Source organism: Scyliorhinus torazame, chromosome 2, assembly GCF_047496885.1.
Source record: "Scyliorhinus torazame isolate Kashiwa2021f chromosome 2, sScyTor2.1, whole genome shotgun sequence".
NCBI lineage: Eukaryota > Metazoa > Chordata > Chondrichthyes > Carcharhiniformes > Scyliorhinidae > Scyliorhinus > Scyliorhinus torazame.
Genome location: NC_092708.1, coordinates 16,352,480 through 16,372,654, shown reverse-complemented (window position 1 = coordinate 16,372,654; position 20,175 = coordinate 16,352,480). Strand labels below are relative to the sequence as shown.

General features: G+C 50.9%; 1 protein-coding gene across 7 annotated transcripts in view; it reads left to right on the top strand.

Annotated features, from left to right (window-relative positions):
- Positions 1–20,175, top strand: part of spega (striated muscle enriched protein kinase a) — a 1,182,457-nt gene that overhangs the window by 268,132 nt on the left and 894,150 nt on the right. For all 7 annotated transcript variants that reach the window (XM_072468701.1, XM_072468720.1, XM_072468711.1 and 4 more), the window contains one exon: positions 5,223–5,398. In XM_072468701.1, the coding sequence (XP_072324802.1) occupies positions 5,223–5,398 (176 nt within the window). The remainder of the gene's footprint in view (positions 1–5,222; positions 5,399–20,175) is intronic.

Sequence of the window (20,175 nt, the reverse complement as noted above, 5' to 3'; positions counted from 1 at the left end):
GGAGGCTGTTACGGGAATTGAACCGTGCTGCTGGTCTGCCTTGGTCTGCTTTAAAAGCCAGCTCTTTAGCCCTGTGCTAAACACACTAACTTGAATTTTCCAACACACTAACACGCAATGTCTAACACACTAATGCACGCTCTCCAACATGCTAACGCACTCTCTAACACACTAATGCACTCTCTAACACACTAATGCACACTCTCCAACACACTAACACGCAAACTCACACACACTAATGCGCATTCTCTAACATACGAACACACACTAATGCTCACTCTCTAACACACTAACGCACTTTCTCCACCAGAATAATGCGCACTCTCCAAAGCTCTAACGTGCACTCTGTAACACACCAACGCGCACTCTCTAATACACTGAACGCACACTCTCTAACATTCTAATGCACTCTCCAACACACTAACGCAGACTCTCCAACACACGAGCGCATTTTCTCAAACAAACTAACAGTCTCTTACACACTCTAACACAGTCTAACACACTAATACGCAGTCTCCAACACACTAAAGCACTCTCTAACACACTAATGCACTCTCTAACACACTAATGCACACATTCCAACACACTAATGCACATTCTCAAATAAACTAACATACCAATGCTCACTCTCTAACACACTAACGCACACTCTCACACACTAATGCACATTCTCAAATAAACTAACACACCAATGAAAAAATGAAAATGAAATGAAAATCGCTTATTGTCACAGGTAGGCTTCAAATGAAGCTACTGTGAAAAGCCCCTAGTCGCCACATTCCAGCGCCTGTTCGGGGAGGCTGGTACGGGAATAGAACCGTGCTGCTGGTCTGCCTTGGTCTGCTTTAAAAGCCAGCACTTTAGCCCTGTGCTAAACACACTAACTTGAATTTTCCAACACACTAACACGCAATGTCTAACACACTAATGCACACTCTCCAACATGCTAACACACTCTCTAACACACTAATGCATTCTCTAACACACTAATGCACATTCTCCAACACCCTAACACACACTCTCCAACACACTAACGCACACTTTCCAACACACTAACATGCACTCTCTAACACACTAACGCACACTCTCTAATGCACAAATGCACATTCTCAAATAAATTAACACACCAATGCTCACTCTCCAACACACTAACGCAAACTCTCCAACACACTGTTCCACACACTAACGCACACTCTCCAACACACTAACGCTCACTCTCACACACTAATGCACATTCTCAAATAAACTAACACACCAATGCTCTCTCTCCAACACACTAACGTGAATTCTCCAACACACTAACATGCAATGTCTAACACACTAATGCACATCCTCTAACACACTAATGCACACCCTCTAACACACTAACGCACACTCTAACACACTAACGCACACTCTCCAACACACTCACACTCACTCTCCAACACACTAATGCACTCTCTAACACACTATTGCACACTCTCTAACATACTAATGCACACTCTCTAACACACTAACGCTCACTCTCCAACACAATAACACACACTCTCCAACACACTATCGCACACTCTCCGACCACTAAAGCACACTCTCTAACACACTAACGCTTACTCTACAACACACTAACACGCACTCTCCAACACACTAGCGCGTACCCTCTAACATACTAACGCACACTCTCTGACACACTAAAGTGCACTCACTAACACACTAACGCGCACTCTCTAACACAGTGACCTGCACTCTCCAACACACTAGCGTGCATCCAAAACTATAATGTGCACTTTCTAACACACTAACACGCGCACTCTAACATACGAACGTACACTCTCCAACACACGCGCACTCTCCAACACACGCGCACTCTCCAACACACGCGCGCTCTCCAACACACGCGCACTCTCCAACACACGCGCGCTCTCCAACACACGCGCGCTGTCCAACACACGCGCGCTCTCCAACACACGCGCACTCTCCAACACACGCGCACTCTCCAACACTCGCGCACTCTCCAACACACGCGCGCTCTCCAACACACGCGCACTCTCCAACACACGCGCGCTCTCCAGCACACGCGCACTCTCCAACACACGCGCGCTCTCCAACACACGCGCACTCTCCGACACACGCGCACTCTCCAACACACGTGCGCTCTCCAACACACATGCACTCTCTAATGCGCGTGCACTCTCCAACACATGCGCACTCTCCAAAACACCAATGTGCACTCTCTAACACACTAACGCACATTCTCTAATGAACTAAGGCACACTCTGTAACCCACACACATTCTCTAACCCACAAATTATTGGAAAAATTAACACTAATGCACAGTCTTTAACACACACATAAACTCTTACATACTAACGCACACTCTCTAACACACACATAATCTAACACACTAACGCAAGCTCTTTAACACACATTCATTCTCTAACCCAGTAATTAAAAAAAAAACATTTAGAGTACCCAATTATTTTTTTTTTCCAATTAAGGGGCAATTTGGCGTGGCCAATCCACCTACCCTGCACATCTTTTGGGTTGTGGGGGCGAAACCCACGCAAACACGGGGAGAATGTGCAAACTCCACACGGAAAGTGACCCAGAGCTGGGTTTCAAACCCAGGTGCTCAGTGCCGCAGTCCCAGTGCTAACCACTGCGCCACATGCTGCCCTCTCTAACCCAGTAATGCGCACACATATACAAACGCACACTATCACACACAAGCACACGCTCTAATACCTGCACACAGTAATGCACACAACCTGAGCACACTTAAAATCACACACTCTAATGCACACGCACTCATGTACGCACACTTTAGAACATAGGGGCTGGTTTAGCACACTGGGGTAAATCGCTGGCTTTGAAAGCAGACCCAGGCAGGCCTGCAGCACGATTCAATTCCCGTACCAGTCTCCCCGAACAGGCGCCGGAATGTGGCGACTAGGGGCTTTTCACAGTAACTTCTTTTGAAGCCTACTTGTGACAATAAGCGATTTTCATTTCATTTCATGTCAGGGGTTTAAGGTGCAGCAGGTTTTTTGTCCGTTGCGCGTCTAAGCTCTCGGTTAATTCCTCCAATGCTTCCTACGGCCTGCAGGAAACCAGGAGAGGTGATTCTGCCCAACACACACAGTGATTGCTATTTCTATTATGTCCCTTGCCCTCTAACAGGACGCAGACAAAATCCAGCCAGGATCACAGCAATCTTGGCAATTGTGTGTCCACGTCCCTTACTGCTTGACATGGAGAACACAAGCCTTGAACCCAGGGTGGTTTGTTTGAATCGTGCAGTGTCTACAATTCCCACACTTGTTGTCTGGGTCAGAGACCTTGTTTGACATTTGTGCAGGGATCATTTTACTGAGGGATGGGATGCCATGATGCCTACAGCTGTCTGGGCAAACCAAGATCCCGGTTAATGGCCGGAATATTCCAACCAAGATCCCGGTTCATGGACGTAATGGTCCAATTAGGATCCCGGTTAATGGCCGGAATTTTCCAACCAGTATCCTGGTAATAATAATAATCTCTTATTGTCACAAGACGGCTTCAATGAAGTTACTGTGAAAAGCCCCTAGTCGCCACATTCCGGCGCCTGTTCGGGAGGACGGTACGGGAATCGAATGCGCGCTGCTGGCCTTGTTCTGCATTACAAGCCAGCTGTTTAGCCCACTGTGCTAAACCAGCCCCAACCAGCCCTATGTTCTCCAGCCAGACCCGAAATGTACGTGATTTGCGCTCCCAGATCAGGAGGCGATTCGCAATCCTGGGCCATGTAAATGGGTGCATGGTAAGGAGTGCGAGGGAATCGCAAGGGAATCTCATTGGGCGGGTGACCCCCCCCCCCCCCGCCCCTTCACATCGCAATTTAGCCCCCATCCCTGGATTTATTTTGTTCCCCCCCCCACTTCCCACAAGTACAGGGGCGACCCACCACCTCCCCCCCGCCCCCCCCCACCCCACAAAGACCCCCTAAATAAGGAGAACACCCCCAAGAATCCACTAAATAAGGAGAACCCCCCACTGGCTCCCTAAATAAAGAGACCCCCTAAATATAAAGGTCCCCCTCGCAGAGCCCCAAAAGAAATGCCTGGCAGGATGGCCCCCAGTAGGGAGACCCCTGTGCTCCCCAGAAAATAGACCTCTGGAAGCTAGAGTGCAGTCCAGACAGAGGCAGTGAAAACAGTTACAGTTATAACACTCACCTGGGCAATACAACTGCTATAACACTCACCTGGGCAATACACCTGCTATAACACTCACCTGGGCAATACAACTGCTGCTCAGACACAGGAAGCAGCACCTGTCAATTCCTGGAAAGAGAAAACCAGTCAGCCGGGTTTAAACACCCTCAGAGTTTGAGCTGCAAGCCATTCATTCACTTCTTGACTAGTCTGTGATTGACAGCTTCCACACACACACAGCTGTCAGTTTTGCTTCATTCATCTTCCTTCACGGTTGAGTCACTCTCAAGTGCTCTAACCACAATGTTTAGACACATCAATCTTTGATTGACAGCTCCTGGACCACTTCAAACAGAATGCCGTGCTTTCCAATCACCTCCCTTTGCTCGAGTGATTTTGAAGTGGTCAGCTGGAAATTGGCAGCACTTAATTCTGTTTGAAGCCCGCGGGCCAGGACCCTGTCAATCAAAGACCCATTTGCATCCTCCCCTGGTACGTGGGCGCGAACCTCGATCCCAATGCCAGGGGAGGGCCGCAGCATCAGAAACGGATCGGCGCCGGCTCTCTGATGCTAGATTCTCCGCCTCATTGGGAACTCCGCTACCAGAGGCGCAAGGTGCAGAATTTCGCACAGTGTATTCCCATCAGGATCCCAGTTGGTGGACACAGTATTCACATCAGGATGAGTCAGTAGAGAGTGTATTCCCATCAGCATATTGAACAAATCCCTCTGTTTGTAATTCCCTGTTGAAGATACAGCCTCCTCAACAAGAAGTCTAACGAAGCAGATATCCAATAGGAACTTTTTCGCTGAGAGAGTTTCCACCTGCATTGCTGTAGCAGCCTTTTCACTGAGGCCTGGCCATGAGGAGCTACTCCCCCCCCCCACTGTACCACCCCCATCCCAATTAAGACCCTCACCACAGAGGGAAGTCCCCCGTCGGGATAGCCTGCTACTTGATGGAATCTTCAGACAGAAGACCTTTGCTGAGAGAGAGAGAGAGAGAGAGACCCCCCATCCAATAAAACCTTCTGTCTGTCTTTTCCCGACAGGCTGAGGAATCGAGAGCCGGTGAAAATCGACAGCCGCCACTACGTGCTGGAGGGGGAGAAAGGGAGATTCCACCTGAACATCGTGTCGGTGCAGAGGTCCGATTCGGGAATGTACTCCTGCAAAGCCATCAACGAATACGGGACGAAGCACTGCGACGGCAAGCTGGAGGTCAAAGGTGAGTGTGAGTCTTTTCCCAAAGTCCCGTCGCCACGATTTGAGAGAAGCCGGGGTTGGCGTTGAGAGTCTCTGCGCAGCTCTCACCGTCCCCGGTTGGACCAGCACTCGGACGCAATCCAACCAGTGAAAGGGGCACTGAGAATGTACAGTTGACCTTGTGTACGTGAACTCTCTCTAATAGGCATTTCAAAATGGACCGCAATCAACTCGCTAACTAAACGGAGCCCCGTGCAATGTAAGGGCCAGAGTTGTGGGCCTGAAATTGGTTACGAAAGCTTGGTGAGATTTCGGAGCATAGGCAGCTCAGTGTTGCTTCCCCAGGGTTAGGGTCACTGCCTGTAATATTCTCTGTGTGCACGGATGGCGAGGTCTTTGTAGTTGAACTGTTCAAAGAACATGCGGCTTTGTGAATGAACAAAACTGTTTATTAATTAACTAAAACACTATGATGTCTACTAAGATACAACGACTAAATACAACTGTGGTTAACTGTTATTAATTGCTGTTGACTCAGGAGCTGTGACTGCAGACTGTGCCTGCTGGCCAGCTTGTGTCTCTATGCTGTCCAGGTTCTGTGTCCCACATGTGGGTGTCTTCCAGTGACATTCTCCTATCGACACGCCACCTGTGGTCAGATGCTAGAATACACCCTGTCTCTCATGTGGGTGTCCTCCAGTGACATTCTCCTGTCACCTCGCCACCTATGGTCGGATGCTAGAATTGTAATCTATGCATGCAGGCATGAATGTTTATATACAGTTTGGTTATATAAGAACTAGGAGCAGGAGTAGGCCATCTGGCCCCTCGAGCCTGCTCCGCCATTCAATGAGATCATGGCTGATCTTTTGTGGACTCAGCTCCACTTTCCGGCCCAAACACCATAACCCTTAATCCCTTTATTCGTCAAAAAACTATCTATCTTTATCTTAAAAACATTTAATGAAGGAGCCTCTACTGCTTCACTGGGCAAGGAATTCCATAGATTCACAACCCTTTGGGTGAAGAAGTTCCTCCTAAACTCAGTCCGAAATCTACTTCCCCTTATTTTGAGACTATGCCCCCTAGTTCTGCTTTCACCCGCCAGTGGAAACAACCTGTCCGCATCTATCCTATCTATTCCCTTCATAATTTTATGTTTCTATAAGATCCCCCCTCATCCTTCTAAATTCCAACGAGTACAGTCCCAGTCTACTCAACCTCTCCTCGTAATCCAACCCCTTCAGCTCTGGGATTAACCGAGTGAATCTCCTCCGCACACCCTCCAGTGCCAGTACGTCCTTTCTCAGGTAAGGAGACCAAAACGGAACACAATACTCCAGGTGTGGCCTCATAATAATTTGTTATTATGTTATATTTCCAAATGATATTCTACATATCATCCCATGCCGTTTTTGCTATGCATGAACGACCTGGAACTGGGGTAATTTCAAAATATGCAGGCGGCACAATTTCAGTTACTGAAATTCAGTAAATAACGAGGAGACCGTGCCCGACTCCAGGAGGCGATAGACAGATTGGCGAAACAGAGAGACACGTGGCAGGTGGCATTTAACAAGAGCGTGAAATTATACAATTTAATCGGAAGAATACATTTTTCTAACTTATTCAAACGATGTGGGTCACCGGCTGGGACAACATTCATTTCCCATCTCTAATCGGACTTCACCTGAGCTTCCTCAGCCATTCCTGGGGCCACCTGTGAGACAACCACATCGCTGTGTGGGTCTGGAGTCACGTGTAGGCCAGATCGGGTAAGCGACTGCAGATTTCTGCCCCTAATGGAACATTAGTGAACCAGATGGGTTTTTACAACAATCGACACTGGTTTCATGCTCATCATTAGACTTTTGCTTATTGAATTCGGATTCCACCATCTGCAGTTCTGAACCCGCGTCCCTGGATTACTCGTCCAGTAACAATACCAGCACCCCACAATTTCAGAGGGGGGTGCAGGGAGCTGGGAGTGAATATACAGGAATCTTTGAAGGTGGTTGGCGATGTGGAGCAGGTAGGACCTCTTCATGTTGGAGTTTGGATTCATGAGGGGTGATCCGATTGGGGCACACCAGATTCCAAGGGGGTTTGACAGGGTGGGTGCAGAGAGGCTCTTTATGCACGTGGAGGGGTCCAGAACCATGGGGCACAGATTCTAAATCAGGGGTCTCCCATTTCAGAGGGACATGAGGGGGAATTTCAGCTCAGAGGCTGGTTAGTGTCTGGAATTCTCTCCAAACAGTGATCAATGGAGGCTGGCTTATTGGAAACACGCGAGGCTGAGTTAGACAGACTCCCTGATGAAGAGGGGAATCAAGGGTTATAGGGGGCAGACAGGAAAGTGGGGTTAGGACCACAGTTAGATCAACCACGGTGTTATTGAATGGCGGAGCAGCTCGATGGGCCAAATGGTCAACTCCTATTTCTTCCGTGAATGAATGAATATCGCTTGTCACAAGTAGGCTTCAAATGAAGTTACTGTGAAAAGCCCCTAGTCGCCACATTCCGGCGCCTGTTCGGGGAGGCTGTTACGGGAACCAAGGTTCCCGAAAATTGCCGTATTTATCCTTCGTCCTCACAGGAACATGCCGGTCCTGAATTCCTTTCAACTGACACTTGAAAGCCTCCCACATGTCAGATGTTGATTTGCCCTCAAACATCCGCCCCCAATCTATGTTCTTCAGTTCCCGCCTAATATTGTTATAATTAGCCTTCCCCCAATTTAGCACATTCACCCTAGGACCACTCTTATCCTTGTCCACCAGCACTTTAAAACTTACTGAATTGTGGTCACTGTTCCTGAAATGCTCCCCTACTGAAACATCTACCACCTGGCCGGGCTGTTTCCCCAATACCAGGTCTAGTACCGCCCCTTCCCTAGTTGGACTGTCTACATATTGTTTTCAGAAGCCGTCCTGGATGCTCCTTACAAACTCTGCCCTGTCTAAGCCCCTGGCACTAAGTGAGTCCCAGTCAATATTGGGGAATATTGAAGTCTCCCATCACCACAATCCTGTTGTTTTTACTCTTTTCCAAAATCTGTCTACCTATCTGCTCCTCTATCTCCCACTGGCTGTTGGGAGGCCTGTAGTAAACCCCCAACATTGTGACTGCACCCTTCTTATTCCTGATCTCTACCCATATAGCCTTACTGCCCTCTGAAGTGTCCTCCCGTAGTACAGCTGTGATATCCTCCCTAACCAGTAGCGCAACTCCCCCACCCCTTTTACATCCCCCTCTATCCCGCCTGAAACATCTAAATCTTGGAACGTTTAGCTGCAAATCCTGCCCTTCCCTCAACCAGGTCTCTGTAATGGCAACAACATCATAGTTCCAAGTACTAATCCAAGCTCTAAGTTCATCTGCCTTACCCATAATTTTCTTGCATTAAAACATATGCACTTCAGGCCACCAGACCCGCTGTGTTCAGCAACTTCTCCCTGTCTGCTCTGCCTCAGAGCCACACTGTGCCTATTCCCTAGTTCTCCCTCAATGCTCTCACCTTCTGACCTATTGCTCCCGTGCCCACCCCCCTGCCATACTAGTTTAAACCCTCCCGTGTGACACTAGCAAACCTCGCGGCCAGGATATTTATGCCTCTCCAGTTTAGATGCAACCCGTCCTTCTTATATAGGTCACACCTGCCCCGGAAGAGCTCCCAGTGGTCCAGATAACGGAAACCCTCCCTCCTACACCAGCTGTTTAGCCACGTGTTTAGCTGCTCTATCTTCCTATTTCTAGCCTCACTGGCACGTGGCACAGGGAGTAATCCCGAGATTACAACCCTAGAGGTCCTGTCTTTTAACTTTCTGCCTAGCTCCCTGAACTCCCTCTGCAGGACCTCATGCCCCTTCCTGCCTATGTTGTTAGTACCAATATGTACAACGACCTCTGCCTGCTTGTCCTCCCCCTTCAGGATGCCCTCTACCCGTTCGGAGACATCCTGGACCCTGGCACCAGGGAGGCAACATACCATCCTGGAGTCTCTTTCACGTCCACAGAAGTGCCTATCTGTGCCCCTGACTATAGAGTCCCCTATTACTGTTGCTCTTCTGCGCTTTGACCCTCCCTTCTGAACATCAGAGCCAGCCGTGGTGCCACTGCTCTGGCTGCTGCTGTTTTCCCCTGATAGGCTATCCCCCCCGACAGTATCCAAAGGGGTATACCTGTTCGAGAGGGGGACAACCACAGGGGATTCCTGCACTGACCGCCTGCCCTTTCTGGTGGTCACCCATTTCTCTGCCTGCACCTTGGGTGTGACCACGTCTCTATAACTCCTATCTATGACGCTTTCCGCCACCTGCATGCTCCTAAGTGCATCCAATTGCTGCTCCAACCGAACCATGCGGTCTGTGAGGAGCTCCAGCTGGGTGCACTTTCTGCAGATGAAGACATCCGGGATGCTGGAAGCCTCCCGGGCCTGCCACATCTCACAGTCAGAGCACTGCACCCCTCTAACTGACATTGCATCAATTAATTAGTAAATTAAAGTTAAAAGTTAAAAATTTTTTTTAAAGTTACTGTTAACTATCTGTTTCCTAGCACTAGATTTCTACTATAAATGCGAAAGCTAAATATAGTACTCTCTGATCTCTGGCTTAGATACCCCTCTAAATTATAATTAAGTAATTATGTTTAATTAGTTACCAATGCTTAATTTTTTAATTTAGTGTAGATCCAGCCACTCGGGTCACAGCTTTTCTGTGATGTCACTTCAGTTTCCCCACCCCCCCACACACACAATTTGAAAAGGTAATAAAAGTAAAAATGAGTAAAAATCACTTGCTTACCTTCTGACGGTCTCAGATGTTCTCAGGTTCTCTCCCTGCTGATAAAAAGTTACAGGCCAGAAGAAAGAGAGAGAACAAAACAGTAGGGAAAAAGCACCTTCTCCCACTCTGCACCAAATTACCTCACTGCACCAAGTTTCAAATTCTCATTCTGTCTGTGTCTCACTCACTCAGGCTGTGTCTCTTTGACCAGCGCAACGCTTACTAAGTGCGCTTTCTGTCTGTCTTTTATACAGACTTTAGGATGACTCACACTACTTAAACTTCAAAGAGAAGAATACAATGTGTACCTTTGTGCCCCTAAACAGGCCTCAGGTGACTGCCAGATAACTGCCTCACAGCAATTAGGGTGGGGGCAACTTCAGCCAATCAGACACTAATCTACACTGCACTTTTAACTGAAAAACAACAGAATTCGATTCATCACTTACTTTTCCTGGTTACCTCACTGCACCAAATTACCAAGTTTCAAATTCTCACTCTGTCTGTGTCTCACTCACTCAGGCTGTGTCTCCTTGACCAGTGCTCTGACTGCGAGGTTTGCTAGTGTCACACGGGAGGGTTTAAACTAGTGTGGCAGGGGGGGGGCACGGGAGCAATAGGTCAGAAGGTGAGAGCATTGAGGGAGAACTAGGGAATAGGCACAGTGTGGCTCTGAGGCAGAGCAGACAGGGTGAAGTTGCTGAACACAGCGGGTCTGGTGGCCTGAAGTGCGTATGTTTTAATGCAAGAAGTATTACGGGTAAGGCAGATGAACCTAGAGCTTGGATTAGTACTTGGAACTATGATGTTGTTGCCATTACAGAGACCTGGTTGAGGGAAGGGCAGGATTTGCAGCTTACCGTTCCAGGATTTAGATGTTTCAGGCGGGATAGAGGGGGATGTAAAAGGGGTGGCGTAATTGCGCTACTGGTTAGGGAGAATATCACAGCTGTACTACGGGAGGACACCTCAGAGGGCAGTGAGGCTATATGGGTAGAGATCAGGAATAAGAAGGGTGCAGTCACAATGTTGGGGGTTTACTACGGGCCTCCCAACAGCCAGCGGGAGATAGAGGAGCATATAGGTAGACAGATTTTGGAAAAGAGTAAAAACAACAGGGTTGTGGTGATGGGTGTCTTCAACTTCCCCAATATTGACTGGGACTCACTTAGTGCCAGGGGCATAGACGGGGCAGAATTTGTAAGGAGCATCCAGGAGGGCTTCTTAAAACAATATGTAGACAGTCCAACTAGGGAAGGAGCGGTACTGGACCTGGTATTGGGAATGAGCCCGGCCAGGTGGTAGAAGTTTCAGTAGGGGAGCATTTCGGGGACAGTGACCACAATTCAGCAAGTTTTAAAGTGGTAAATACGGTAATGTTTGGGAACCTTGGATAACGAGAGATATTGTAGGCCTCTTCAAAAAGAAAAAGGAGGCATTTGTCAGGGCTAAAAGGCTGGGAACAGACGAAGCCTGTGTGGAATATAAGGAAAGTAGGTAGGAACTTAAGCATGGAGTCAGGAGGGCTAGAAGGGGTCACGAAAAGTCATTGGCAAATAGGGTGAAGGAAAATCCCAAGGCTTTTTACACGTACATAAAAAGCACGAGGATAGCCAGGGAAAGGGTTGGCCCGCTGAAGGATAGGCAAGGGAATCTATGTGTGGAGCCAGAGGAAATGGGCGAGGTACTAAATGAATACTTTGCATCAGGATTCACCAAAGAGATGGAATTGAAATGAAATGAATGAAATGAAAATCGCTTATTGCCACAAGTAGGCTTCAAATGAAGTTACTGTGAAAAGCCCCTAGTCGCCACATTCCGGCGCCTGTTCGGGGAGGCTGTTACGGGAATCGAACCGTGCTGCTGGCCTGCCTCGATCTGCTTTCAAAGCCAGCGATTTAGCCCTGTGCTAAACAGTCCCAGTCATTGGTAGATGTTGAGTCTGGAGAAGTGTGTGTAGATAGCCTGGGTCACATTGAGACCCAAAAAGACGAGGTGTTGGGCGTCTTAAAAAATATTAAGGTAGATAAGTCCCCAGGGCCTGATGGGATCTACCCCAGAATACTGAAGGAGGCTGGAGAGAAAATTGCTGAGGCCTTGACAGAAATCTTTGGATCCTCACTGTCTTCAGGGGATGTCCCGGAGGACTGGAGAATAGCCAATATTGTTCCTCTGTTTAAGAAGGGTAGCAAGGATAATCCAGGGAACTACAGGCCGGTGAGCCTTACTTCAGTGGTAGGGAAATTACTGGAGAGAATTCTTCGAGACAGGATCTACTCCCATTTGGAAGCAAATGGACGTATTAGTGAGAGGCAGCATGGTTTTGTGAAGGGGAGGTCGTGTCTCACTAACTTGATAGAGTTTTTCGAGGAGGTCACAAAGATGATTGATGCAGGTAGGGCAGTGGATGTTGTCTATATGGACTTCAGTAAGGCCTTTGACAAGCTCCGTCATGGTAGACTAGTACAAAAGGTGAAGTCACACGGGATCAGGGGTGAGCTGGCAAGGTGGATACAGAGCTGGCTAGGTCATAGAAGGCAGAGAGTAGCAATGGAGGGCTGTGACCAGTGGTGTTCCGCATGGATCAGTGCTGGGACCTTTGCTGTTTGTAGTAATTTTAAATGATTTGGAGGAAAATGTAACTGGTCTGATTAGTAAGTTTGCAGACGACACAAAGGTTGGTGGATTTGCGGATAGCGATGAGGACTGTCAGAGGATACAGCAGGATTTAGATTGTTTGGAGACTTGGGCGGAGAGATGGCAGATGGAGTTTAATCCGGACAAATGTGAGGTAATGCATTTTGGAAGGCCTAATGCAGGTCGGGAATATACAGTGAATGGTAGAACCCTCAAGAGTTTTGAAAGTCAGAGAGATCTAGGAGTACAGGTCCACAGGTCACTGAAAGGGGCAACACAGGTGGAGAAGGTAGTTAAGAAGGCATATGGCATGCTTGCCTTCATTGGCCGGGGCATTGAGTATAAGAATTGGCAAGTCATGTTGCAGCTGTATAGAACCTTAGTTAGGCCACACTTGGAGTATAGTGTTCAATTCTGGTCGCCACACTACCAGAAGGATGTGCAGGCTTTAGAGAGGGTGCAGAAGAGATTTACCAGGATGTTGCCTGGTATGGAGGGCATTAGCTATGAGGAGTGGTTGAATAAACTTGGTTTGTTCTCACTGGAACGACGGAGGTTGAGGGGCGACCTGATAGAAGTCTACAAAATTATGAGGGGCATAGACAGAGTGGATAGTCAGAGGCTTTTCCCCAGGGTAGAGGGGTCAATTACTAAGGGTCATAGGTTTAAGGTGAGAGGGGCAAGGTTTAGAGTAGATGTACGAGGCAAGTTTTTTACACAGAGGGTAGTGGGTGCCTGGAACTCGCTACCGGAGGAGGTGGTGGAAGCAGGGACGATAGTGACATTTAAGGGGCATCTTGAGAAATACACGAATAGGATGGGAATAGAGGGATACAGACCCAGGAAGTGTAGAAGATTGTAGTTTAGTCGGGCAGCATGGTCGGCACGGGCTTGGAGGGCCGAAGGGCCTGTTCCTGTGCTGTACATTTCTTTGTTCTTTCTTTGTTCTTTGACCAGGCTGGGATGAGTGTGTGTGGGGAGTGTAATGTGTGTGTGCGGCTGGGATGACTGTGTGTGGGGAGTGTAATGTGCTTTTCCGGCTGGGTGAGTGTGTATGGGGAGTGTAATTGTGTGCGGCTGGGATGAGTGTGTGTGGGGAGTGTAATGTGTGTGTGCGGCTGGGATGAGTGTGTGTGGGGAGTGTAATGTGTGTGTGCGGCTGGGATGAGTGTGTGTGGGGAGTGTAATGTGTGTGTGCGGCTGGGATGAGTGTGTGTGGGGAGTGTAATGTGTGTGTGCGGCTGGGATGAGTGTGTGTGGGGAGTGTAATGTGTGTGTGTTGCTGGGATGAGTGTGTGTGGGGAGTGTAATGTGTGTGTGCGGCTGGGATGAGTGTGTGTGGGGAGTGCAATGTGTGCGTACGGCTGGGATGAGTGTGTGTGGGGAGTGTAATGTGTGTGTGCGGCTGGGATGAGTGTGTGTGGGGAGTGTAATGTGTGTGTGCGGCTGGGATGAGTGTGTGTGGGGAGTGTAATGTGTGTGTGTTGCTGGGATGAGTGTGTGTGGGGAGTGTAATGTGTGTGTGCGGCTGGGATGAGTGTGTGTGGGGAGTGCAATGTGTGCGTACGGCTGGGATGAGTGTGTGTGGGGAGTGTAATGTGTGTGTGCGGCTGGGATGAGTGTGTGTGGGGAGTGTAATGTGTGTGTGAGGCTGGGATGAGTGTGTGTGGGGAGTGTAATGTGTGTGTGCGGCTGGGATGAGTGTGTGCGGGGAGTGGAATGTGTGTGTGCGGCTGGGATGAGTGTGTGTGGGGAGTGTAATGTGTGTGTGCGGCTGGGATGAGTGTGTGTGGGGAGTGTAATGTGTGTGTGAGGCTGGGATGAGTGTGTGTGGGGAGTGTAATGTGTGTGTGCGGCTGGGATGTGTGTGTGTGGGGAGTGTAATGTGTGTGTGCGGCTGGGATGAGTGTGTGTGGGGAGTGTAATGTGTGTGTGAGGCTGGGATGAGTGTGTGTGGGGAGTGTAATGTGTGTGTGCGGCTGGGATGAGTGTGTGTGGGGTGTGTAATGTGTGTGTGCGGCTGGGATGAGTGTGTGTGGGGAGTGTAATGTGTGTATGAGGCTGGGATGAGAGTGTGTGGGGAGTGTAATGTGTGTGTGTGGCTGGGATGAGTGGGTGTGGGGAGTGTAATGTGTGTGTGAGGCTGGGATGAGTGTGTGTGGGGAGTGGAATGTGCGTGTGCGAGGCTGGGATGAGTGTGTGTGGGGAGTGTAATGTGTGTGTGCGGCTGGGATGAGTGTGTGTGTGGAGTGTAATGTGTGTGCGCGGCTGGGTGAGTGTGTGTGGGGAGTGTAATGTGTGTGTGCGGCTGGGATGAGTGTGTGTGGGGAGTGTAATGTGTGTGCGCGGCTGGGGTGAGTGTGTGTGGGGAGTGGAATGTGTGTGTGCGGCTGGGATGAGTGTGTGCGGGGAGTGTAATGTGTGTGTGCGGCTGGGGTGAGTGTGTGTGGGGAGTGTAATGTGTGTGTGCGGCTGGGATGAGTGTGTGCGAGGAGTGTAATGTGTGTGTGTGGCTGGGTGAGTGTGTGCGAGGAGTGTAATGTGTGTGTGCGGCTGGGATGAGTTTGTGCGGGGGGTGTAATGTGTGTGTGCGGCTGGGATGAGTGTGTGTGGGGGGTGTAATGTGTGTGTGCGGCTGGGATGAGTGTGTGTGGGGAGCGTAATGTGTGTGTGCGGCTGGGATGAGTGTGTGTGGGGAGTGTAATGTGTGTGTGTGTCTGGGATGAGTGTGTGTGGGGAGTGGAATGTGTGTGTGTGGCTGGGATGAGTGTGTGTGGGGAGTGGAATGTGTGTGTGTGTCTGGGATGAGTGTGTGTGGGGAGTGTAATGTGTGCGCGGCTGGGATGAGTGTGTGCGGAGAGTGTAATGTGTGTGTGCGGCTGGGATGAGTGTGTGTGGGGAGTGTAATGTGTGTGCGCGGCTGGGATGAGTGTGTGTGGGGAGGGTAATGTGTGTGCGTGGCTGGGATGAGTGTGTGTGGGGAGTGTAATGTGTGTGCGCGGCTGGGATGAGTGTGTGTGGGAGGGTAATGTGTGTGTGCGGCTGGGATGAGTGTGTGTGGGGAGTGTAATGTGTGTGTGCGGCTGGGATGAGTGTGTGTGGGGAGTGTAATGTGTGTGCGCGGCTGGGATGAGTGTGTGTGGGGAGTGTAATGTGTGTGTGCGGCTGGGATGAGTGTGTGTGGGGAGTGTAATGTGTGTGCGGCTGGGATGAGTGTGTGCGGGGAGTGGAATGTGTGTGTGCGGCTGGGATGTGTGTGTGGGGAGTGTAATGTGTGTGTGCGGCTGGGATGAGTGTGTGTGGGGAGTGGAATGTGTGTGTGCGGCTGGGATGAGTGTGTGTGGGGAGTGTAATGTGTGTGTGCGGCTGGGATGAGTGTGTGTGGGGAGTGGAATGTGTGTGTGTGTCTGGGATGAGTGTGTGTGGGGAGTGTAATGTGTGTGTGCGGCTGGGATGAGTGTGTGCGAGGAGTGTAATGTGTGTGTGTGGCTGGGATGTGTGTGTGTGGGGAGTGTAATGTGTGTGTGCGGCTGGGATGAGTTTGTGCGGGGGGTGTAATGTGTGTGTGCGGCTGGGATGAGTGTGTGTGGGGGGTGTAATGTGTGTGTGCGGCTGGGATGAGTGTGTGTGGGGAGTGTAATGTGTGTGTGCGGCTGGGATGAGTGTGTGTGGGGAGTGTAATGTGTGTGTGTGTCTGGGATGATTGTGTGTGGGGAGTGGAATGTGTGTGTGTGGCTGGGATGAGTGTGTGTGGGGACTGGAATGTGTGTGTGTGTCTGGGATGAGTGTGTGTGGGGAGTGTAATGTGTGTGCGCGGCTGGGATGAGTGTGTGCGGGGAGTGTAATGTGTGTGTGCGGCTGGGATGAGTGTGTGTGGGGAGTGTAATGTGTGTGCGCGGCTGGGATGAGTGTGTGCGGGGAGTGTAATGTGTGTGTGTGGCTGGGATGAGTGTGTGTGGGGAGTGTAATGTGTGTGCGCGGCTGGGATGAGTGTGTGTGGGAGGGTAATGTGTGTGTGCAGCTGGGATGAGTGTGTGTGGGGAGTGTAATGTGTGTGTGCGGTTGGGATGAGTGTGTGTGGGGAGTGTAATGTGTGTGCGCGGCTGGGATGAGTGTGTGTGGGGAGTGTAATGTGTGTGTGCGGCTGGGATGAGTGTGTGTGGGGAGTGTAATGTGTGTGTGCGGCTGGGATGAGTGTGTGCGGGGAGTGTAATGTGTGTGTGCGGCTGGGATGAGTGTGTGTGGGGAGTGGGATGTGTGTGTGCGGCTGGGATGAGTGTGTGTGGGGTGTGTAATGTGTGTGTGCGGCTGGGATGAGTGTGTGTGGGGAGTGTAATGTGTGTATGAGGCTGGGATGAGAGTGTGTGGGGAGTGTAATGTGTGTGTGTGGCTGGGATGAGTGGGTGTGGGGAGTGTAATGTGTGTGTGAGGCTGGGATGAGTGTGTGTGGGGAGTGGAATGTGCGTGTGCGAGGCTGGGATGAGTGTGTGTGGGGAGTGTAATGTGTGTGTGCGGCTGGGATGAGTGTGTGTGTGGAGTGTAATGTGTGTGTGCGGCTGGGTGAGTGTGTGTGGGGAGTGTAATGTGTGTGTGCGGCTGGGATGAGTGTGTGTGGGGAGTGTAATGTGTGTGCGCGGCTGGGGTGAGTGTGTGTGGGGAGTGGAATGTGTGTGTGCGGCTGGGATGAGTGTGTGCGGGGAGTGTAATGTGTGTGTGCGGCTGGGGTGAGTGTGTGTGGGGAGTGTAATGTGTGTGTGCGGCTGGGATGAGTGTGTGCGAGGAGTGTAATGTGTGTGTGTGGCTGGGTGAGTGTGTGCGAGGAGTGTAATGTGTGTGTGCGGCTGGGATGAGTTTGTGCGGGGGGTGTAATGTGTGTGTGCGGCTGGGATGAGTGTGTGTGGGGGGTGTAATGTGTGTGTGCGGCTGGGATGAGTGTGTGTGGGGAGCGTAATGTGTGTGTGCGGCTGGGATGAGTGTGTGTGGGGAGTGTAATGTGTGTGTGTGTCTGGGATGAGTGTGTGTGGGGAGTGGAATGTGTGTGTGTGGCTGGGATGAGTGTGTGTGGGGAGTGGAATGTGTGTGTGTGTCTGGGATGAGTGTGTGTGGGGAGTGTAATGTGTGCGCGGCTGGGATGAGTGTGTGCGGAGAGTGTAATGTGTGTGTGCGGCTGGGATGAGTGTGTGTGGGCAGTGTAATGTGTGTGCGCGGCTGGGATGAGTGTGCGGGGAGTGTAATGTGTGTGTGCGGCTGGGATGAGTGTGTGCGGGGAGTGTAATGTGTGTGTGCGGCTGGGATGAGTGTGTGTGGGGAGTGGGATGTGTGTGTGCAGCTGGGATGAGTGTGTGTGGGGTGTGTAATGTGTGTGTGCGGCTGGGATGAGTGTGTGTGGGGAGTGTAATGTGTGTATGAGGCTGGGATGAGAGTGTGTGGGGAGTGTAATGTGTGTGTGTGGCTGGGATGAGTGGGTGTGGGGAGTGTAATGTGTGTGTGAGGCTGGGATGAGTGTGTGTGGGGAGTGGAATGTGCGTGTGCGAGGCTGGGATGAGTGTGTGTGGGGAGTGTAATGTGTGTGTGCGGCTGGGATGAGTGTGTGTGTGGAGTGTAATGTGTGTGTGCGGCTGGGTGAGTGTGTGTGGGGAGTGTAATGTGTGTGTGCGGCTGGGATGAGTGTGTGTGGGGAGTGTAATGTGTGTGCGCGGCTGGGGTGAGTGTGTGTGGGGAGTGGAATGTGTGTGTGCGGCTGGGATGAGTGTGTGCGGGGAGTGTAATGTGTGTGTGCGGCTGGGGTGAGTGTGTGTGGGGAGTGTAATGTGTGTGTGCGGCTGGGATGAGTGTGTGCGAGGAGTGTAATGTGTGTGTGTGGCTGGGTGAGTGTGTGCGAGGAGTGTAATGTGTGTGTGCGGCTGGGATGAGTTTGTGCGGGGGGTGTAATGTGTGTGTGCGGCTGGGATGAGTGTGTGTGGGGGGTGTAATGTGTGTGTGCGGCTGGGATGAGTGTGTGTGGGGAGCGTAATGTGTGTGTGCGGCTGGGATGAGTGTGTGTGGGGAGTGTAATGTGTGTGTGTGTCTGGGATGAGTGTGTGTGGGGAGTGGAATGTGTGTGTGTGGCTGGGATGAGTGTGTGTGGGGAGTGGAATGTGTGTGTGTGTCTGGGATGAGTGTGTGTGGGGAGTGTAATGTGTGCGCGGCTGGGATGAGTGTGTGCGGAGAGTGTAATGTGTGTGTGCGGCTGGGATGAGTGTGTGTGGGCAGTGTAATGTGTGTGCGCGGCTGGGATGAGTGTGCGGGGAGTGTAATGTGTGTGTGTGGCTGGGATGAGTGTGTGTGGGGAGTGTAATGTGTGTGCGCGGCTGGGATGAGTGTGTGTGGGGAGGGTAATGTGTGTGTGCGGCTGGGATGAGTGTGTGTGGGAGGGTAATGTGTGTGTGCGGCTGGGATGAGTGTGTGTGGGGAGTGTAATGTGTGTGTGCGGCTGGGATGAGTGTGTGTGGGGAGTGTAATGTGTGTGCGCGGCTGGGATGAGTGTGTGTGGGAGGGTAATGTGTGTGTGCGGCTGGGATGAGTGTGTGTGGGGAGTGTAATGTGTGTGTGCGGCTGGGATGAGTGTGTGTGGGGAGTGTAATGTGTGTGCGCGGCTGGGATGAGTGTGTGTGGGGAGTGTAATGTGTGTGTGCGGCTGGGATGAGTGTGTGTGGGGAGTGTAATGTGTGTGTGCGGCTGGGATGAGTGTGTGCGGGGAGTGGAATGTGTGTGTGCGGCTGGGATGTGTGTGTGGGGAGTGTAATGTGTGTGTGCGGCTGGGATGAGTGTGTGTGGGGAGTGGAATGTGTGTGTGCGGTGGGATGAGTGTGTGTGGGGAGTGTAATGTGTGTGTGCGGCTGGGATGAGTGTGTGTGGGGAGTGGAATGTGTGTGTGTGTCTGGGATGAGTGTGTGTGGGGAGTGTAATGTGTGTGTGCGGCTGGGATGAGTGTGTGCGAGGAGTGTAATGTGTGTGTGTGGCTGGGATGTGTGTGTGTGGGGAGTGTAATGTGTGTGTGCGGCTGGGATGAGTTTGTGCGGGGGGTGTAATGTGTGTGTGCGGCTGGGATGAGTGTGTGTGGGGGGTGTAATGTGTGTGTGCGGCTGGGATGAGTGTGTGTGGGGAGTGTAATGTGTGTGTGCGGCTGGGATGAGTGTGTGTGGGGAGTGTAATGTGTGTGTGTGTCTGGGATGATTGTGTGTGGGGAGTGGAATGTGTGTGTGTGGCTGGGATGAGTGTGTGTGGGGACTGGAATGTGTGTGTGTGTCTGGGATGAGTGTGTGTGGGGAGTGTAATGTGTGTGTGCGGCTGGGATGAGTGTGTGTGGGGAGTGTAATGTGTGTGCGCGGCT